At 52.5% G+C, this 20,255-nt stretch overlaps 2 protein-coding genes across 2 annotated transcripts in view; both read right to left on the bottom strand.

The window, feature by feature from the left end:
• The window catches only part of LOC308572165 (2-acylglycerol O-acyltransferase 3-like), a 50,523-nt gene extending 31,872 nt beyond the window's left edge, over window positions 1-18,651 (bottom strand). Inside the window, exon 1 of the mRNA XM_081168123.1 lies at window positions 18,488-18,651. The gene's annotated coding sequence lies outside the window, so the exon portion shown is untranslated. The remainder of the gene's footprint in view (window positions 1-18,487) is intronic.
• On the bottom strand, window positions 2,181-18,489 carry LOC308572163 (2-acylglycerol O-acyltransferase 3-like). Its single transcript, XM_081168120.1, has 7 exons — window positions 18,151-18,489; window positions 10,013-10,120; window positions 8,113-8,183; window positions 7,679-7,883; window positions 6,011-6,182; window positions 2,995-3,197; window positions 2,181-2,449 (listed from the first exon to the last, which is right to left on the bottom strand). The coding sequence occupies exons 1-7, from the start codon at window positions 18,215-18,217 to the stop codon at window positions 2,295-2,297; spliced, it is 981 nt and encodes a 326-aa protein (XP_081024246.1). The 5' UTR covers window positions 18,218-18,489; the 3' UTR covers window positions 2,181-2,294.
• Window positions 18,652-20,255: the final 1,604 nt, after the last annotated feature.

Here is a 20,255-nt window from a genome sequence, read left to right as displayed (position 1 = left end):
CTGCAACATCGGGGCCCAGTACGGGCCACATGTTCTCCTGCAATGATTTTGCAAAGTTTTTTGCAGATAAAATCGCCCAGATTCGGGAAGAAGTAGACTCCACCGTGGGAGCAGGGCCGGGGCGGGAGAGTGCTAGAGTTCTGTCTAGTCAAGTTGAGTGGGATCAATTCTAATCTGTTACCTCCGAGGATGTGGACAGGCTGCTTGGACGAGTGAAACCAACCACCTGTCTCCTGGATCCTTGCCCATCCTGGCTTATAAAAGCTAGCCGGGAAGGACTGGGCGATGGGCTTCGTGGGGTGGTGAATGCTTCCCTCCGTGAGGGAGCCTTCCCAGACCCGCTGAAAGAGGCGGTTATTAAACCGCTTCTTAAAAAACCATCTTTAGATGCGGCCACGATGGCCAACTATCGCCCAGTCTCAAATCTTCCATTCCTGGGCAAGGTGATTGAGCGAGTGGTTGCTGAACAACTCCAGGCACGCCTGGAAGAAGCGGACCATTTGGATCCCTTCCAGTCGGGATTCAGGCCTCATCATGGGACTGAAACTGCCTTGGTCGCACTGGTTGATGATCTCCGGCGGGCTAGGGACAAAGGTGAGAGCTGTTTCCTAGTTCTGCTGGATCTCTCAGCGGCGTTTGATACCATCGACCATAGCATCCTTCTGGACCGTCTTGAGGGGCTGGGAGCTGGGGGCACTGTTATACAGTGGTTCCGCTCCTTCCTCCTGGGCCGTGTTCAGAAAGTGGTGGTGGGGGATGAGTGTTCAGACCCTTGGGCCCTCACTTGTGGGGTGCCTCAGGGTTCTGTCCTCTCCCCCATGCTTTTTAACATCTATATGAAGCCGCTGGGAGAGATCATCAGGAGGTTTGGGCTGGGTGTTCATCAGTATGCGGATGACACCCAGCTCTACCTCTCTTTTAAATCAGAACCAGTGAAGGCGGTGAAGGTCCTGTGTGAGTGTCTGGAGGCGGTTGGAGGATGGATGGCGGCTAACAGATTGAGGTTGAATCCTGACAAGACAGAAGTACTGTTTTTGGGGGACAGGAGGCGGGCAGGTGTGGAGGATTCCCTGGTCCTGAATGGGGTAACTGTGCCCCTGAAGGACCAGGTGCGCAGCCTGGGAGTCATTTTGGACTCACAGCTGTCCATGGAGGCACAGGTCAAATCTGTGTCCAGGGCAGCTGTTTACCAGCTCCATCTGGTACGTAGGCTGAGACCCTATCTGCCTGCGGACTGTCTCGCCAGAGTGGTGCATGCTCTGGTTATCTCCCGCTTGGACTACTGCAATGCGCTCTACGTGGGGCTACCTTTGAAGGTGACCCGGAAACTACAACTAATCCAGAATGCGGCAGCTAGACTGGTGACTGGGAGCGGCCGCCGAGACCATATAACACCGGTCTTGAAAGACCTGCATTGGCTCCCAGTACGTTTCCGAGCACAATTCAAAGTGTTGGTGCTGACCTTTAAAGCCCTAAACGGCCTCGGTCCAGTATACCTGAAGGAGCGTCTCCACCCCCATCAGTCTGCCCGGACGCTGAGGTCCAGCGCCGAGGGCCTTCTGGCGGTTCCCTCACTGCGAGAAGCCAAGTTACAGGGAACCAGGCAGAGGGCCTTCTCGGTAGTGGCGCCCGCCCTGTGGAACGCCCTTCCAGCAGATGTCAAAGTGATAAACAACTACCTGACATTCAGGAGACATCTTAAGGCAGCCCTGTTCAGGGAAGTTTTTAACGTGTGACATTTTACTGTATTTTTGGTTTTTATGGAAGCCGCCCAGAGTGGCTGGGGAGGCCCAGCCAGATGGGCGGGGTATAAATAAAAAATTATTATTATTATTATTATTATTATTATTATTATTATTATTATTATTATTATTATTATTATTTATTATTATTATTATTATTATTATTCCGCTTTCCCACCCTTTTTCTAAGCCGCTAATAGCCTTTTAGCCGCTAATCCGCTAATCCTTTAATAGCCGCTAAGCCTTTAATAGCCGCTAAACCACTAATAGCGCTAATCCACTAAACTGCTAATAGGGTTGCTTCACAAGACGAAAAAACCACTAGGCGAAGAGACTCGCGGAACGGATTAATTTTGTCTTGCGAAGCACCACTGTATATACTTTTGTGGACTCTCTGCGTGCCAGTTAAGTTGATTGATTGATTGATTGATTGATTGATGGAAATGGTGTGTACAGACAGGGGTGGGGGGAACAAAGGCTCCCGCGTGTCTCCCCCCAACCGCAACCTTGTGTCCGCTGATGCTGCTTCGGGTCAAGTCTGGGTCCCTCAGTCTAGGTGACGAGAAGCTGCTGGGAGGCCGGGAGGCCGCAAGATTCTTTATGGGCGTCAAAGAGCTCCTTCAGGGCCTCGACGTAGAGAGCGTGGAAGCTGTTCACCTCGTCCTCGGTGGGGCGCGGGCGGAGCGGGACCGGGATAGGCTTCCCCACTGCAGGAAGGAGAGGAAGCATGGACAGTTGGGGGGTCTGCTCTGCCCCTCGCCCCCACCCCATGGCAGCCAGGGCCTCCGCACCCCGGCAGCTTTGCACCCTGGCTTGGTATTCAGGGGTGGGTTAAGTGCAGGAACCCAAGGGACCCCCGAGCGTCATCCAGCCCAACCCTCTGTAATGCAGGAATCCCTGAATGGTGGCCAACCAACCTCTGCTTAGTAACCTCCAAGGATGAGGAGAAGGAAGTGTGTGTGTGTGTGTGCGTGCGTGCGTGCGTGCAATCTCCACTCCCTCCATAGCAAGCCTCATAAAACGAGCCTGCTCATTTGATTCCTGCAAAGGGGTTGGGCTCGATGACCCTTGGGGCTCCCATCCAACTCCACAGGTCTCTGGTTCAGTTCTAGGAGGGGGCGAAAGCACCACAACCTGCCGTTTTGTACGATGCAGAAGAGTTTGTGGCTCTTTGCAAGCAGGTAGGTGGGTTGGGATTTTGGGGTGCAGGGCGAAGGCTAAGGAAGGGATGGGGAGCCCTGTGGGTCCTTACCCACCACCGTGAGGGGGGCAGCCATGGGCAGGAGCCCCCAAGAGGTGCTGGAGAAGAGGCCCCTCCCGCTGAAGAGGCAAGGGGCTAAGCGGGTCAGCTGCTTGAAACCGAGCTGGAAGCGGCGAGCAAAGCTGCCCTCGGGGAAGCGGATCTGTCGGAAAATGTCATTCTCCCCGAAGGTGTAAACAGGCACCAGGTCAGCCCTGCAAGGAGGAAGAGGAGGAAGAAAGTGTGAGGAGACCCAGAGCTTATAGGGTTAATAGTGTGGGAAGTTAAGTCCTATCACTAGGGGGGGGGTTTCAGATACGGGGTTTACACTTTGTTATGTGAGCTGATTTACTTTCTGTTTTGAGAGAGGGAGAGACAGCATGTCACCGTGCTCTCCCGGGTCGTTGATTTATTTTGCTGAATAGATCGCTTCTTAGATTAGAAGGAGCTTCGTACAAGGGTTTCTCTGCATGGCTCAGATTCCTACACACACACACACACTATCTGTTATGCTCTGCTGAAGCCAGGAGGAGCAGAGCGGTGCATCAGAAGAGTCCTGGACACCAAAGCACTTCAGCTGTTCACAGTCGAAACAGAAGTTCAACAAAACAGGTTATGGCTCATAACTCACAGGTTATGGAGTCAGCCACCCAGGCAATGTGGCAAACTCTTGAGAGGGTCCATCACAGAACCACAGCAGGAGATCCATTTCACCAGAAGTTTGTTTGAGCTGAGGCTACGTCCAGGGGACAGCATCAGAGAATATGTGACAAAAATGGTGGCTGTGTTTAACCGACTGAGACAGTTAAACATGAATTTTTCAGAAGATTTGAAAGTTCACATTCTTCTGAGCTCACTAGACAAGAGTTATGACAATTTGTGCCTAACTCTAGAAGCCATGCCCCTTGCTGACCTAACGTTGCAGTTTGTCTCGGGTCGCCTATGCGATGAGGAGGAACATCGGCAGAGAGGGGCATGCTGGCCCGGGCAGTCCTGCTTCCAAGAGTGGGGGGGGGGCAGTGAAAGAGGACACCATGAAGGCTTTTGCTATGAGACGTTATTGTTGTGGCTCGGAAACCCGCCTGCGTAAACAATGTCCCAAGGAAGCTGCACAGAATGCCTCCAAGGCCGTTGCCCCGGGCAACCAGATTAGGGGAACGGACCAGTGTGGGAACGTAAGGAAAGGTCCCATCATTTGGCGGTTTCCATGGGAACGGTGGGTGATCGACAGCGGAGCCAGTCATCATCTTCTGCCATCTGGTGGCCAAATGCGGAACTGCAGAGCTGTTTCTGAAGGAAAAACAGTCGCTCTTGCCAATGGATCCAAGAGACAGCTGACAACTGTTGGCTCTGTTTTTGTTCCTTTTTTGCAAGCTGAACTGGAAGCATTTGTGGTCCTAGGGATGTAATGCTGTCTATTGTCTGTGTCTTCTTTAGTTAGAGATGGGTTTAAGGTTTGCTTTGAGAATAATGCATGCTCTATTTCCAGGGGCGGGACTGGAACACTGAACAGCATTCAGTGTTGAATGTCAGAACAGGCTATTCTGGAAACATCTCAAGCAGGTAAGGGTAACACTGGGTCAGCACATGTACAGTGTGCAAATGTTCCCACTCACTATATGTGTCATCATTTGTGGCACAGGAGGATGTCCCACTGCAATTGGGGATATGTGAGAAAAATACCAGGGTGCACTGAGGGATGCAAAATGAAGTCATGTGCCAAGTTCCTGGATTGCAGAGCATGCAAGGAGGCAAAGGTAAAAACGTGCAGTTATCCTAGGTCTGACAGGGTAACCAAGAAACCTTGGTTCATGTAGATATTTGTGGCCCTATGCCTGTTGCAAGTCTGGGTGGGGCTAAATATGTTTTAACCTTGACAGATGATTACTCCAGAAACAGCTGGGTGATACCTCTGAAGGACAAGGGTGAAGCTGCCACCATGCTGAGGGAGTGGGTCACTGCAGTGGAGCTCCAATTCTCACTGAGGGTTTGCAGTTTCCAATCAGACAGCGGTGGGGAGTTCACTACGTTGCAGAATTACTTTCACCAGAAAGGGATACATCACAGGTTGACGGTTCCGCATTCACCACAGGAAAACGGGATGGCAGAAAGGCGGAACAGAACGCTCCAGGAAGCGGTGGAAGCGATGCTTTTTGACTCAGGCTTACCACAACGCTTCTGGGCGGAAGCTTGGGAAATGGCGAATTTCACTCTGAATCGTTCCTACAACTGTTTCCTACTCACACAAGCTATCTGTTATACTCTGCTGAAGCCGGGAGGAGCAGGGTTGTGCATCAGAAGAGTGCTGGATGCCAAAGCACTCAGCTGTTCACAGTCGAAATAGATGTTCAGCAGAACAGGTTATAGCTCATAACTCACAGATGGAATGTCGGGTCAGGGAGAGCATTTAATCCAACCAAGAACCTTGCGAGGGAGGCTAGGCTGTGGGAAGTCAGGGACTTTAGCATATGGAATCCACGGCCTGTTATACATTAAGAGAAAACTTAATTGGGGAAAAGAGAAGGTCCCAACGAAGGAGGAGTGGCTTTTGAAAGACGTGGACTAGGCAGAAATAGCAAAGCTCACAGCAAAATTAAGAGATCAGAATGATGAACTTCTTACAGAAGGGTGGAGGCAGTTTGTGGATTACTTAAAAAATATTACAGTCAAATGAAATCACGGACAGAATTCAAGATAAAAGCAGCAGAAGAAAAATGACAAAATAATTTTACTAATCTTTTTGTAATAGATGGAGATACAGCACAGTAGAAAAGGTTTGAGTAAAAACACTGTAGGTGGAAAGTCCACTTATGGAACAGCGGAATTATTTGTTGGGAAGGTTACTATGAAAATGTATGAAAAATATAATGAGAAATTATACAGCAAGGAAGGGCAGGAACCTTCCGTTCTTGCAATTGCTTCATTGCGGCAAAATCCACCAGGAAGCACTGCCATGCTCACGCAGCCCGAGATATTGCTGACCTGTGCCCACCCCCACCCCCACCCCTTGCCCCCTTGGTGCCCCTACCCGTGTTGCAGCGCCAAGCGCACGAAGCCCTTCCTCCCCTGAAGGCGGACGCGCTGCTCTCCAGGGACACTGTCCAGCATCTCGGACGCACCCCCCACCACAATGACCACCGCGTGCCCGGGGGGGCCACTCAGGAGGAAGTCCAGGGACCTTTTGTTGACTGGGACCATCCCTGGAAGTGGGAGGAAGCAAACATCCTTGTGGGTGTGAGACATTTCCTGGGGTTCCCTGCTTTGCAGAGGGTTGGACTAGAAGACACTCGCGATTCTCCAACTCTGAAATTATGCGAGTATATTAAAGCACAAAAGGGTTGCTGGCAAAGGATCAGCGTGTCTAGAAGTGGTTGGAGGAGAGACGGTGGCTATCAGATTGAGGTTGAATCCTGACAAGACAGAAGTATTGTTTGGGGGGGCAAAGGGGGCGGGCAGGTGTGGGGGACTCCTTGGTCCTGAATGGGACAACTGTGGTCCTGAAGGACCAGGTGCGCAGCCTGGGAGTCATTTTGGACTCACAGCTGCCAATGGAGGCGCAGGTCAATTCTGTGTCCAAGGCGGCTTTCTACCAGCTCCATCTGGGATGCAGGATGAGACCCTTCCTGCCCCTGGACTGTCTGGCCAGAGTGGTGCATGCTCTGGTTATCTCCCGCTTGGACTACTGGCATGCGCTCTACGTGGGGCTACCGTTGAAGTTGATCCGGAAACTGCAACTAATCCAGAATGTGGCAGCTAGACTGGTGACTGGGGGCGGCCGCTGAGACCATATAACACATGTCCTGAAAGACTTACATTGGCTCGCAGTACATTTCTGAGCACAATTCAAAGTGTTGGTGCTGACCTTGAAAGCCCTAAACGGCCTCAGCCCAGTAGACCTGAAGGAGTTTCTCCACCCCCATCGATCAGCCTGGATACTGAGGTCCAGCACCAAGTGCCTTCTGGCGGTTCCCACCCTGCAAGAAGCGAAGCTACAGGGCAGAGGGCCTTCTCAGCAGTGGTGCCCACCCTGTGGAATGACCTCCCATCAGATGTCAAAGAGAAAAACAATTACCGTAGATTACGGCGTATTAGGGAACTGGGCGTATAAGATGACCCCCTAAATTGGCCATTCCACACCGGGAGGAAGCCGCCCGGCAAAACCGGCTTAGCATCGCTGGGCAGCTTCCTCCCGGCGCAGAGCCCGCTGCCCACTGCCGCTGCCCAGCGAACCCATACCCAACGTATAAGACGACCTCTGACTTTTTAGAGAATTTTCCGGTGTTAAAAAGTCGTCTTATATGCCAGAATCTATGGTATCTGACTTTTAGGAGACATCTGAAGGTTGAGGGAAGTTTTTAATGTTTGGTGTTTTATCATGTTTTTAATTCTCTGTTGGAAGCCACCCAGAGTGACTGGGAAAACTCAGCCAGATGGGCGGGGTATAAATAATAATCATAATCATCATCATCATTTGCACAAACAAACGCCCCTTTTCTTTTGCACAGGAGCGAAGAATGGAAGGAAAAACAGACGTTCTTGCTGGGGAATTCTATTCCGAGGGGCTCTGGGAGGGCATTCCTGAGACTGGGGTGGTTCCTCCCATTTGATGGGCCAGGCAGGGTTCTTGAAGGTGGTCCTTAGGGGAGGGGCCACCCCACTTCCCCACCCCCAACATTCCTCGCCCCGTTGGCCTCACCTGAGCTCATCATGTACTCCCGGTAGACAGGCATGTGGAACTGCCGTGCAAGGAGGGCCAGGCTGGGGCGGAGGCCTGGGAAGGCGCGGGAGAAGCCCGTGGCCTCGGTGCAGAAGACGGAAAAAGCCCCCGCGCAGATGATCCCGTGGGGGTGGGAGCCCAGGACGTAGTTCCGCGTCGGGGGCAGCTCGGCCGTTTTCACCAGCTGCAAGGCAAGAGGGGCAAGTCCTTTGGCATTTGGACCCCCACCTGAATGTCACATTCAAAGGCATGCCCTGCTTTCCATTGGTGGGCATGCGCAGATTCCATGGCCAGTGGCCTTTGACAACCACCACATCCTCCTCCGTAATCTGGTCTCCAGGGGTTCCAGAGACCCCGGGCATCCTTCTGAGGAAGGCGGACCCTCCTTCGCCCTGCCAGCCCCCTTCTCATACCTTGATGGGGAAATAATCCCGGTGGAGCTCCCAGACTCTCCAGCGCCTCATCCAGTCACAGCGGCGCCCACCTGCGAAGACAAGAGTCAGAGAATTGTGGGGTTGGAAGGGGACCCCCCCAGGGGTCATCCAGCCCAAACCCCTGCAATTCAGGAATCACAGCTGAGGAATCCCTGGCAGGTGACCACCCAACCTCTGCTTTAAATCAATTAATTAATTAATTAAATTATTACTCGCTGGTGTTTAATTTTAGTGTTTATTATTGGATTCTAATGGATCAGTGCATATTGCTTTACTTGGTATAAATTATTTTAACATTATTGTGACTGTTTATATAGTATCTGATTGTTACTATTAATACTTGATGTTGTTGTTGTTGTTGTTATTATTTATTATTATTATTATTATTATTATTATTATTATTATTATTATTATTATGTTTGTTGGAAGCTGCCCAGAGTGGCTTGGGCAGCCCAGCCAGATGGGCAGGGTATAAATAAAATTATAATCAATCATGAGGAGCAAGATGCTCCTTGGGGTCCCTTCCAACTCTGATTCTATGTTATATTTTGGGAGGGTTCTTTTGATTCATTTCAATTACAGGATTTTGTGTGTTTTTTATAGTAACATTTAATAATTATACATAAATGCAGCTGATTTTTCTGCCCTCCGTATACACAGAGAGAGATGTGGGAATGTTCAGGGATGCAGGAGAGGATATATTGACTAATTATATGCTTATCCAACTTGTGCTAACATAAAACATTCCCTTTTTAAGTTCACAAGGGTAACGTGTGCTCAGGTTCGCTAGAACCTCTATAATAATCACTCTGGTATTTTCCCCCTTGTTCCCTCTTAAAATGCAAGACACGACACAGTCTTTCATAAAAGTATAAAAAGAGTTTACTCACATTCTGTTCACAATCAGATCCCAGAAGGCAGACAGGCTTAATAAAGTAATATACATTTAGAATCTATCTTATAAGAAGATAGTCCCTTTCTCCTCTCTTGGCTGGGAGCCAAGAGGGCATCTTTAGCAGATGTTACTAGAGCGATGGAAGAGAGGCAAGAGAGATGGCTGGTCTGCCCTGTGCTTTTATCATTACCTGCACAGGTGAGGCCACACCCACCTCTGGTCACATGCGGAGGAAGTACGTCCCAGGAAGTTTACCTGCTGGTTGGACAAACATCCCTCCCCATGCCTTAACATGTACACTCTAGGAATGTTGTAATTGACTGCTCCTGTGTTTTACATCCCACAAGAGAGAAAGAGAAAAGCTTTCTGCCATTGTGTCTTTTATTGGGTATTTTTATTTGTTCATTTCTATATATAGGGTACCTATGATCTGCATCTGGGACGCGGGTGGCGCTGTGGATTAAACCACAGAGCCTAGGACTTGCCGATCAGAAGGTCGGTGGTTCAAATCCCCGTGACAGGGTGAGCTCCTGTTGCTCAGTCACTGCTCCTGCCAACCTAGCAGTTCAAAAGCACATCAAAGTGCAAGTAGATAAATAGGTGCCGCTCCAGTGAGAAGGTAAACTGCGTTTCCGTGCGCTGCTCTGGTTCGCCAGACACGACTTAGTCATGCTGGCGACATGACCCGGAAGCTATATTCCGGCTCCCTTGGCTAATAAAGCGAGATGAGCACCGCAACCCCAGAGTCATCTGCGACTGGACCTAATGGTCAGGGGTCCCTTTACCTTACAATCTGCATGGACTGCTTGCATGGCTTGAGATGCCTATGAGGTCCATCAATTACCATATAGCATGTATTCAACTCAAAAAACAGAATTTGATGTGGACAACGGACAGCTGGACATATAAAGGCCCCATCACCCTCAGTAGCTTAGGGCCTCATCAAACCCCAATCCGGCCCTGGTTGGGGGGAATCGAACTCACCTCTCTGTGGCGTATCCCAGTCAAAGATCCACCAGGCGAAATACAGGACGCTGATAGGCCAGTAGGAGGTGAAGAGCAGGTAGACCAGGAGAACGGAGAAGAAGGAACCTGGGGGGGGGGGAGGGAAGGAGATTCTGTGGAATCTTGTTTTTATGTTGTATTCTGCATATATGATTGCAAAATTCTGATTTGAAAAACCAAATAAATAATTTTTTTATAAAATGAAACCAATATCACAATGTGGACTTCAAACCAGTTTTGGATCATATATCAATATATCTTCCAACTCTGAGTGCAAGAGCAGCGCTCCCCCCTCACTGGGATTCAGAGGCCCTGCCTGGGACCACAACCCCAATTTCACGGGACCCCCGAAGATGTGATCTGAAGCCTCCCTTAACCCAGAAGAACATTTTAGGTTGGAAGGGGCACCCCAGGGTCATCTAGCCCAACCCCCTGCAGTGCTGACTCCCTAGTCCAGACTCATCTGGCCCAAACCTGCTTTGAAAAGAAGAGGGGGTTTGGCTTTTGGGGGAGGGGGTGAAATAAAAAAATATATATATTGTCAGGGGTTCAGAGACAGAGGCACAGGTGAGGGGGGAGACGGAGAGCGATGGGGAAGAATCCCAGGACAGTGAGGAAGAGGATGACAATGCCTTGAGGTCTTCCATGAGTCTCAAGTGAATCGGAGGATTCCCAGAAGGGGGCGCCCCTAGTCAGGCCAAGGGGGGTCACAGGGGGGACCTGCCAGGAGCAGGGAAGCAGCAGGGAAACCCCGAGTGGGAGTGGGAGATCGGGGCCGGCTTCCCAGCAGGAACGAAGTGAAGAGAGTGGAGTTCCCAGTGTGACACACGGAGCGGAGCAGGGAGGAGACGGGAAGGAGATCGGGGCAGGACGTCCTGCCGGAAGAGGCGGAGAGTAGTACAGGGAGTAGTGTAAGTGTCAAGAGAAAGGTCAGGGGTAGCGAACGCGCGCCAAGTTCAAATGTGGAGGCGCGCGGAAATGGAGAGAGCTCGGAGGAGGAGCCTGGCCCCAAAGCACGAAGGAGGGGGGAACAGGCATCTGAGGAATCCGCTTCAGGAGAGAGCAGGAGGGAAGGAACCCAGGGGGGCAGAAAGACCTTGCGGAAAAGGAAAGACAGGAAGAGGTGGACTAGCACAAGCCTCTTAAGCTGGTGTAGGGGCGGGACCGATTCAGAGGGGACTTCAAATGTCTAGGCTAAGAGACGCGGGGCTGCGCGCCTCGGTTGTGGAACCAATAATGAACTGCAATAAACATCCTTGTATATAAGAAGAACCTGGCGTTGGTCTTTTGTGAGCTGAGACCTGAGGCAGCCCTGACAGTAAGTCCCCTCCCAAAGATACGCAAATTTTTTTTTTTTGCAAAGCTCACGAAGTTTGGCAGCCATGAGTATGGAGCAGCAGATAGCTGAGCTACGCAACGCAGTCTCCCAGCTTACCACTGAGGTAGCGATCTCCCAGAAGAGGGGGGAAGAGGCGGAAAAGCGGTGCCAAGATCTGCAAGCCAGGTGGGATCATGCATGCCAGGTGGGGTTCCCGGGGGCCAAAGCTGCTGGAGTAGCACTGGGCAGAAGAGGAGGCAACTTGGTAGCCCACTTCGATGGGAACCTGAAGCAGTACCCCAGTTTTAGAGCAGACGTAGAATATGCGTTGCATTTGCTTCGCGACGACTTTAAAGATGAGGAGGAGAAGGTGGGTTTCATTGTGTCCCACTTGCATGGGGAAGCGAGGGCTTGGCTGCGCAATCTGTGGCGCGAGGATTGCCCTGCTCGAAGGGACTCTGATGAATTTATCAAATGCATGGACGCTTGCTTCCAGTCTAGCGTGGATGTGGATGTAGCACGCCAGCAGATGCATGGTTTAAGGCAAGGCAAGGCTTCAGTACGTCAGTACCATGCTCGCTTTTTCGCCTTGCTGAATGTGCTGCGATGGGAGAAAGATTCCCTGGCAGTCAGAGACTTGTTTTGGGAGGGGCTCTCTGGCCCTATGAAAGACGAACTGGCAAGGGGAGACAGACCTAAAACCCTGGCAGACGTGGTGCAGCGGGCGCTTGCCATTGGAGTGCGCCAGGAAGAACGCCCTTGGCGCAATGAGGGGGGTAGCCAGCTTCACGCACCGTCTAGAGTGCCTCCTTTCTTTCCCAGAGATCCAGGACGTACGCGTCCCTCCCCTCAGCTGCCGGCAGGGGAGGAACCGATGGAACTGGGGAGTGCAAAGGCTCAGTCAGCGGCCGGAGCCCCAGCGTCCGGAGCAGTCAAGACAAAGCCTCCTAGAGGGAACAGGAAGTGTTACATCTGTGACAGTGGGACGCACATGGCCAAAGAGTGTCCCCAGAGGCTCCGGCAGCACACTGCAGCCTTAGCAACAGTAACTGCAGCAGCACAACATGAAGAAGAAGAAGAAGAAGAAGAAGAAGAAGAAGAAGAAGAAGAGGAGGAGGAGGAGTTTGGATTTGATATCCCGCCTTTCACTCCCCTTCAGGAGTCTCAAAGCGGCTAACAATCTCCTTTCCCTTCCTCCCCCACAACAAACACTCTGTGAGGTGAGTGGGGCTGAGAGACTTCAAAGAAGTGTGACTGGCCCAAGGTCACCCAGCAGCTGCATGTGGAGGAGCGGAGTCACGAACCCGGTTCCCCAGATTACGAGACTACCACTCTTAACCACTACACCACACTGGCTCCCCCTGAAGAGCAGTTTCAGGGAAACGGCAATGCCTGGCTGGAAGCAGGAATGCTGGGGCACAGCCAGGTGAGTCAGTAGGGCAGTCCCCAGCGCTTTTGCAGCCTACAGACCCCCTGCCACCTAAGCCAGTGGTGCAGCTCACTGCAACTCTCCAACTACCTAATGGACGCACCCTAGAAGTCCCCATTACAATTGACAGTGGGAGCAACGCAGACTTCGTGGGGGTGCACTTCGTCAAGCAGCATCGCATAGAGCTCCTACCAGCCACGCTGCCTTTGAACGTCGTCACGGTGGATGGCAGGAAGTTGCTGGGTGGGCAGGTGGTGCAACAGACGCCACCCATGGTGATGCAGATTGGCAATCACCGAGAAATCATCAGTTTCAACGTCACCCGCCTGTCAGACACGCCTATAGTGTTAGGCATGAGTTGGCTGGATAGGCACAGCCCAACCATGGCGTGGTACCAGCAGCAGCTCACCTTCGGCTCGTCCTACTGCGCGCAGCATTGCATCCAGACCGGTCAAGAGGAGGAGGGCCCAGAGGAAGGGCAGCAGCTGAGGCTCAGCATGGCGCAAGCTGTACCCCTCAAGTACAAGGGGTTTTTGGAGGTTTTCTGCGAGAAGGAGGCTGACCAGTTGCCACCCCACCGGCCCTACGACTGCGCAATTGACCTCTTGCCAGGGACAACGCTACCGACTGCGAAGCTGTATTCCATGTCCGAGGACGAGCTGCAGGAGCTCAAGGAGTTCATAGCTCACAACCTGCAGCGGGGATTCATCCGAGAATCGAAGGCTGTAGGGGGCAGTCCTGTGTTTTTCGTGAAGAAGAAGGACACGCCCCAAAAAAGGCTGATCGTGGACTATCGCTTCATAAACTCGAAAACAAAGCCTGCAGCCTTCCCCATGCCCAAGATTGACGACCTGCTCGGGACGGTGCGGAAAGGAAAGATCTTCACCAAGTTGGATCTCCGCGGCGCATACAATCTCATACGCGTGCGAGAGGGTGATGAGTGGAAGACGGCCATGTTCACACCGTTGGGCACCTACGAATACAGAGTTATGCCGTTTGGTCTCCAAAATGGCTCCCACTTCTTCCAAGCTTTTATGCATCACGTGCTAGCGGGACTCCTCTACAAGAAGTGCGTATGTTTCCTCGACGACATTCTTATCTTCTTGGAATCGCCGGAGGCTCACGAGAGCGACGCTAAGGAAGCCCTGCAGAGGCTACGGGAGCACAGGCTCTACGCCAAACTGGAGAAGTGCCAATTCGACGTGACGGAGGTGGATTTTCTGGGCTATAGGCTGTCCGACAGGGGACTAGCCATGGACAGCGCCAAGGTCCGCGCGGTGTTGGACTGGAAGAGCCCGCGAACGCGGAAGGAGGTCCAGAGGTTCGTCGGTTTCGCCAACTTTTACCGCAAGTTCATCAGGGGTTTCGCCAGGGAGACGGCAGCTATCACGGACACTCTCAGCTCCAAGAAGAAGAAGTTCACCTGGACGGACCAGGCGGAGCAGTCCTTCAGGAGACTTAAGAGTCTCTTTGCGTCCGAAGAACAGCTGTTACACGTGAATCCCGGCAGGCCCATGAGGGTGGAGACTGACGCTTCTGACAGAGCGGTGGGGGCCGTCCTCTTGCAGGAAGACCCGCAGGGGTACTGGAGGCCCTGTGCTTTCTACTCCCGGAAGCTCAGCAAGTCGGAACAGAACTACACCATCTGGGACAGGGAGCTGCTGGCCATCCACACAGCTTTCAAGGCATGGAGGCACTTTCTCATCGGAGCCAAGCAGGTCTGCACGGACCACAAGAACCTAGAGTACTGGCGCACGGCGAAGCTACAGAGCCAGAGGCACATACGCTGGGCGGAGTTCTTTGCGGATTTCGATTTCAGGATAGAGTACATCCCAGGCGATAACAATGTCATAGCAGATGCGCTCTCCAGGAAACCGCAGTATCTCGAGGAAGCGGCACCGGCGGCAGCCAGGCACATTTTTGCACCACAGGCGTGGGCGTGCGCTGCAGCCGCCGTGGACCTGGAGGCGGTGCGGCGCGTGTTGCAGGCGGATCCGTTCGCACAGTCCAAAATGGAAGAGGTGCGGAGAGGCACGGCGAAGGACGACGAGTTCCAGATACGCGACGGCCTGCTGACCCGTAAAGGTGCTCTCTACGTTCCGGGAGACGATCTCCGCGCGAAGGTTCTGCAGCAGTTGCACGACGCACCCAGCGCTGGCCACTTCGGCAAGGAAAAGACGACGGAATTAGTGGCCAGAGACTTTTGGTGGCCCCAGATGCGAGGGGAGGTCGCGGAGTACGTCGCCAGGTGTGACACATGCCAAAGGTCCAAGCCAGTGCACCAGAAGCCAGCGGGACTGCTGGAACCGCTGGAGACGCCACTGCAACCGTGGGAGAGGGTGGCGCTGGACTTTGTCACTGATCTGCCCAGTTCGCGAGGCAAGACGGTGGTGCTTGTGGTTGTAGACCTGTTCACCAAGATGGCGCATTTCATTCCTTGCGCGAAGGTGGCGACAGCGGAGCAGACCGCCAAACTGTTCATCGACCACGTGTTCAAGGTGCATGGCTTGCCACGGTCCGTTCTGTCCGACAGGGGGCGCCAGTTTGTGTCCAGTTTCTGGCGGAAGCTCCTAGGGATCCTGCACGTCAAAATCAACCTGTCGTCGGCGAGACATCCGCAGACCAACGGCCCAGCGGAGAGGGTCAACGCGATCATGCAGCAGTACCTGAGATGTTACGCCAATCAGCGACCCGCGGCTTGGGTGGATTACCTGCCGATGGCTGAGTTTGCCTACAACAACACGAAGCACGCGTCGACGGGGGTGACGCCGTTCTTCGCTAACAATGGACGGCATCCCAGAACCTTCCCGGGGCTCGTATCGACGGGGGAGGGGGCGCCACAGGAAGCCGACCATTTCTCAGCAGAATTGCAAGAGGTCCACGACGAGCTACGGTGACATTTGGAGCTAGCCAAACAGGCCTATAAGGTGCAGGCAGACAGACACAGGAGGGAGGGGGAAGACATCCAGGTGGGAGACTGGGTATGGTTAGCGGCCCAAGCAATGCCGGCCAAGTCGTTAGCTAAAAAGAAGCTAGGACACAGGCAACTAGGGCCGTACCAAGTTGAGGCCAGGATCAATCCCGTAGCGTTTCGACTGGCCCTCCCCGAAGGTTCCAGAATGCACCCGGTCTTTCATAGGTCGGTGCTCACCCCTTACAGGGCCCCACACAGATTTCAGGAGTCAGGGACGGCACCAGAACCGAGCAGAGAGTCGCCCAAGAGGGGGAGGTCACCTAGGGACGAACCAATCAACAAGGTCACAGAGATTCTGGACTCGAGATGGGGGGAAGAGGGAGTAGAATATTTTCTCGCCAGGGAGGGCGCCCCGGCCAGCGCCAACAGTTGGGTGCCGGACTACGCTTTGGACGAACCCCTCCTCAAGGACAAGTTCCATGCCCTTTTCCCACACAGGCCCATGCCAGCACAGTTTTTCGACGATTGGCTTTTTACGCCCACACTTTCCGCCAGCACCTTCCGAGGGTTCTCCTCCGCAGAGGAGACGACGCCAGAGTCGAGCCCTCCAAGGGGATCGTGTTCGGGGGTGGACACCGACCCTTCTTACTGGTGGGACGACCAACCAGAAGAGGACTGGCGCACGAGGTGGCGGATGGGTCCTTGGCAAGCAGACCCCACCCAGGCAACAGGGGGAGGGGAGGACGTGAACATGTTGGGAGAGGACCATGGGTTCGAGCACACAAACAATGAACTGGAAGCAGAGGAGATCGACGTCGACGACCTGTGTCCGGCAGCGACCTCCGCAACGACGGAGCCCCCGGAACCTGCGCCCGAGCAGCGGGAGGGGGAAGGGGGGGCTTCAAGGGGGGATGGATGTCAGGGGTTCAGAGACAGAGGCACAGGTGAGGGGGGAGACGGAGAGCGATGGGGAAGAATCCCAGGACAGTGAGGAAGAGGATGACAATGACTTGAGGTCTTCCATGAGTCTCTCAAGTGAATCGGAGGATTCCCAGAAGGGGGCGCCCCTAGTCAGGCCAAGGGGGGTCACAGGGGGGACCTGCCAGGAGCAGGGAAGCAGCAGGGAAACCCCGAGTGGGAGTGGGAGATCGGGGCCGGCTTCCCAGCAGGAACGAAGTGAAGAGAGTGGAGTTCCCAGTGTGACACACGGAGCGGAGCAGGGAGGAGACAGGGGAAGGAGATCGGGGCAGGACGTCCTGCCGGAAGAGGCGGAGAGTAGTACAGGGAGTAGTGTAAGTGTCAAGAGAAAGGTCAGGGGTAGCGAACGCGCGCCAAGTTCAAATGTGGAGGCGCGCGGAAATGGAGAGAGCTCGGAGGAGGAGCCTGGCCCCAAAGCACGAAGGAGGGGGGAACAGGCATCTGAGGAATCCGCTTCAGGAGAGAGCAGGAGGGAAGGAACCCAGGGGGGCAGAAAGACCCTGCGGAAAAGGAAAGACAGGAAGAGGTGGACTAGCACAAGCCTCTTAAGCTGGTGTAGGGGCGGGACCGATTCAGAGGGGACTTCAAATGTCTAGGCTAAGAGACGCGGGGCTGCGCGCCTCGGTTGTGGAACCAATAATGAACTGCAATAAACATCCTTGTATATAAGAAGAACCTGGCGTTGGTCTTTTGTGAGCTGAGACCTGAGGCAGCCCTGACATATATATATATAATGTTCATAAATGTACCAAGTAAACATGTACATAAATATATAAACCACATGTCTGCAGCAGCACAGGAAGACAGCCCGGAAACCATTTTGGCTCCCAAACTGACCAAACGATTTCTCTGCAAGGTCGAAGGAAAATAGAAAAGCCTCCCCATTGTCTTTTCCTTCACAAATCCTGTCTTAAGGGTATGTCTGTGTATGAATAGGGTGAGCCTGTGACCTGGCTCAGGAACGAAGCATTTGTCACCACAAAAGACTGGCCAGGCTCCCCAGGGTATCCAGTCAAGTGACCATTAACAGGTAACCTGCCAGACAGGAGGTAAACAACGCACTCAGATTTCTGTTGTAGACCACACTTTCTGTGATGTAGGTGTGATGTTTCTGGGGGTGGTCTTGGACTCCAGGGCGGGCAATTTAAAATGTCTATATGAGAGCGGGCACACCTTGGTTCTGGGTCCTCCTCCTTTCCTGCGTGTGAAGGGGGCACCCTGTTGCAACAGTTCAATATACATCAGACTAGCTGCTTTGCTTCTCAATATTCTCTGCTTGGCCTCTGTTCTTTTCTCCGACCGATGGAGAACCTGCAAAGGACTCTGTAAGAGCTCTTGTGTCCCCCATAAGGGAAGAAGGGCAGATTTACGTTTCTTACAGGGGCCTGGCCTGCCAGAGGACCTCCTGAGCACCCCCTGCCCCTCTTCCCTGAGCACCCCCTGCCCCTCCCTCCCTCCCACCCCAGCTCCCAACTTACCAAAGAAGAGGAAGGTGAGGACCCACTGGAAGACGCTAAGAGCCTCCAGGTGTTTCTTCAGAGCCATCTTCTGACCCTGGGTCTCAGGAAGAGGAAAAGGAAGAGATCCTGGGGGGGGGGGGGAATCCACAGGGGGGGTTGTGGGGCGGATCTGCAGCAGGACTCCAGCCAGGAGGGGCCCCTGCCTTGGCAGAAGGGAGAGCGTGAAGACGCAGGTGTGTTCAGCACAGGTGGCCTCTGACCTGCATCCCAAAGCCCAGCTGCTCCCCTTCAGCCGTGCCCTCAGGAAGGGGGCAGCATGTGGGGCAGGAGGAGGAGGAGGAGGAAAGAGGCTCACTTGTCCAGGAGAAGATGTTGTCTTGCCCGCGGCTGCAATGCACAAGTCTCTCTCTGCCACCTGCTCTTTGGTAGCCAGGTGAGTTGGCAATAAGGATGCTGCTGGCACTCAGGTGAGGCAAAGGGGACCTGGCTGAGCTCTCCTCCGAAAGGAGACAAGGTGTGTCATTTCATTCCTGATCTTAAAAAGGTCAAGCCCAGTGGCTCCCAAACTGGGCGTGCCCAGAGGACCTTCAGATTCGTTTCTTTTGACTCGCAGCCCTGCCTGGCACCTGCCTTGCCGGCCCTCGGCTCCCTCCCCTTGGCCCTCATTCCAGGGCCGCCCCGCCCTCTTGGCCCACAAGACAAAGGTTAGGGTGCCAGGATCGATTGCCCCATCTGCCTGCCTCCATTCTCCAAACCACGGAGGAAGCTGCGCTTTAGGAGATCATCATCATCAAATTTTATTTATATCCCCCCCCTCCCCAGCCAAAGCCGGGGTCAGAGCAGCATAAAATGCCATAAAAAGCAGAGAAGAACCGTTTTCAAAACAACAGATTTATTTCAAAAACAGTGGGACTTCTGGTAGAACCATAAAGCGGTATAGTTGGAAGGGACCCCCAGGGGTCATCCAGCCCAACCCCTTGCAAGGCAGGAATCGCAGCTTTGGTGGTACTGTAGCTCTAGGGAAGAAAGAGTGCCTCTGAGCAGGTGAAGAGTGCTCTGAGGATCTGCAGCTGCCTCCCTTTCAAAGGGATCAAGCGCAGCTCCTCCTGATGGCCTTTAGGTGCCCCTGGAAGAAAGACAGGGTAAGAAATCACTAGGGTTTCTGAAGCACCCTGTGGGTGGGGGTGTTGGGTGCAGTTCAAAGGTTGCCTCCTCCTCCTCTTCCTCCTCCGTCTCCTGCCAGGCAGGGCAGTGAGGTCCAAGCTGACCTGAGCCTTGCGGGGGCAGAGGTAGAAATTACGCAAACATTTTTCTGGCAATGACATTGCTTCCTGCCTCAGGGCAGGGCAGCCTCTCTACAAATTAGCATTTATATATCCCAATACTTTCCTCCGGAAATCTGTAAGCATCAGACATTGCATAAGGAGACGCTTCAAAGAGGCATTCTCATTTTGTTTTTGTTTTTTTATAGAATATTTATTAAGAGATTTTAAACAATTTAAACAACACAACAATCTTCCCATTCACAATCCATAAAAAAGAAAAACACCATAAACCAAATAAAGACAAGAAAAACATACAAAGCATACAGAAAAAACAAGCAAAAAAGACATAAAAAGACAAAAAAAAGAAAATGATTCAATTTCTTAAATATTATTTCCATAACCCTCTTTCATGACTCCCTCACGTCTCCCTTTTCTGTGTTCCTGTTTATAAAATCTTCTTCAGCAATACTTCACCTTCTTTCAAATCTTATTTTATATTATACATTTCAGCTATTACATCTCTAATTTTTCCCTTTTCTTATCAGTTATTTGAGCTTAACATAATATTATTCAAATTTCACCTTTGTTCTTATAAACCAATTTTTACATACTCCTCTCAAATTTGTCACTAATGCCACATTATCTTTATATCCTGCATCGTTCTAACATTCATACAATTTACAATGCTTTTGCAAATAAACCTTAAATTTCTTCCAGTCCTCTTCCACTATCTCTTCTCCCAGGTCTCGGATTCTGCCAGTCATTTCTGCCAGTTACATGTAGTCTTTCAGTTGCATCTGCCATTCTTCCAGAGTGGGCAAATCTTGAGTCTTCCAGTACTTTGCGATGAGTTACAGA

Source organism: Podarcis bocagei (assembly GCF_964188305.1).
Source record: "Podarcis bocagei genome assembly, chromosome: 13".
NCBI lineage: Eukaryota > Metazoa > Chordata > Lepidosauria > Squamata > Lacertidae > Podarcis > Podarcis bocagei.
The sequence above is the reverse complement of the archived record's forward strand: the minus strand, read 5'-3'. Positions and strand labels throughout refer to the sequence as shown.

Excerpts from the sequence above, each read along its gene's own strand:
- LOC308572163 (XM_081168120.1), bottom strand. The coding sequence starts at position 18,217 with ATGGCTCTGAAGAAACACCTGGAGGCTCTTAGCGTCTTCCAGTGGGTC. Across the intron at positions 7,884-8,112 it reads GGGATTATTTCCCCATCAAG|CTGGTGAAAACGGCCGAGCT; the intron begins GTATGAGAAGGG and ends CTTGCCTTGCAG. Across the intron at positions 2,450-2,994 it reads TGCCCCCCTCACGGTGGTGG|TGGGGAAGCCTATCCCGGTC; the intron begins GTAAGGACCCAC and ends TCCTTCCTGCAG.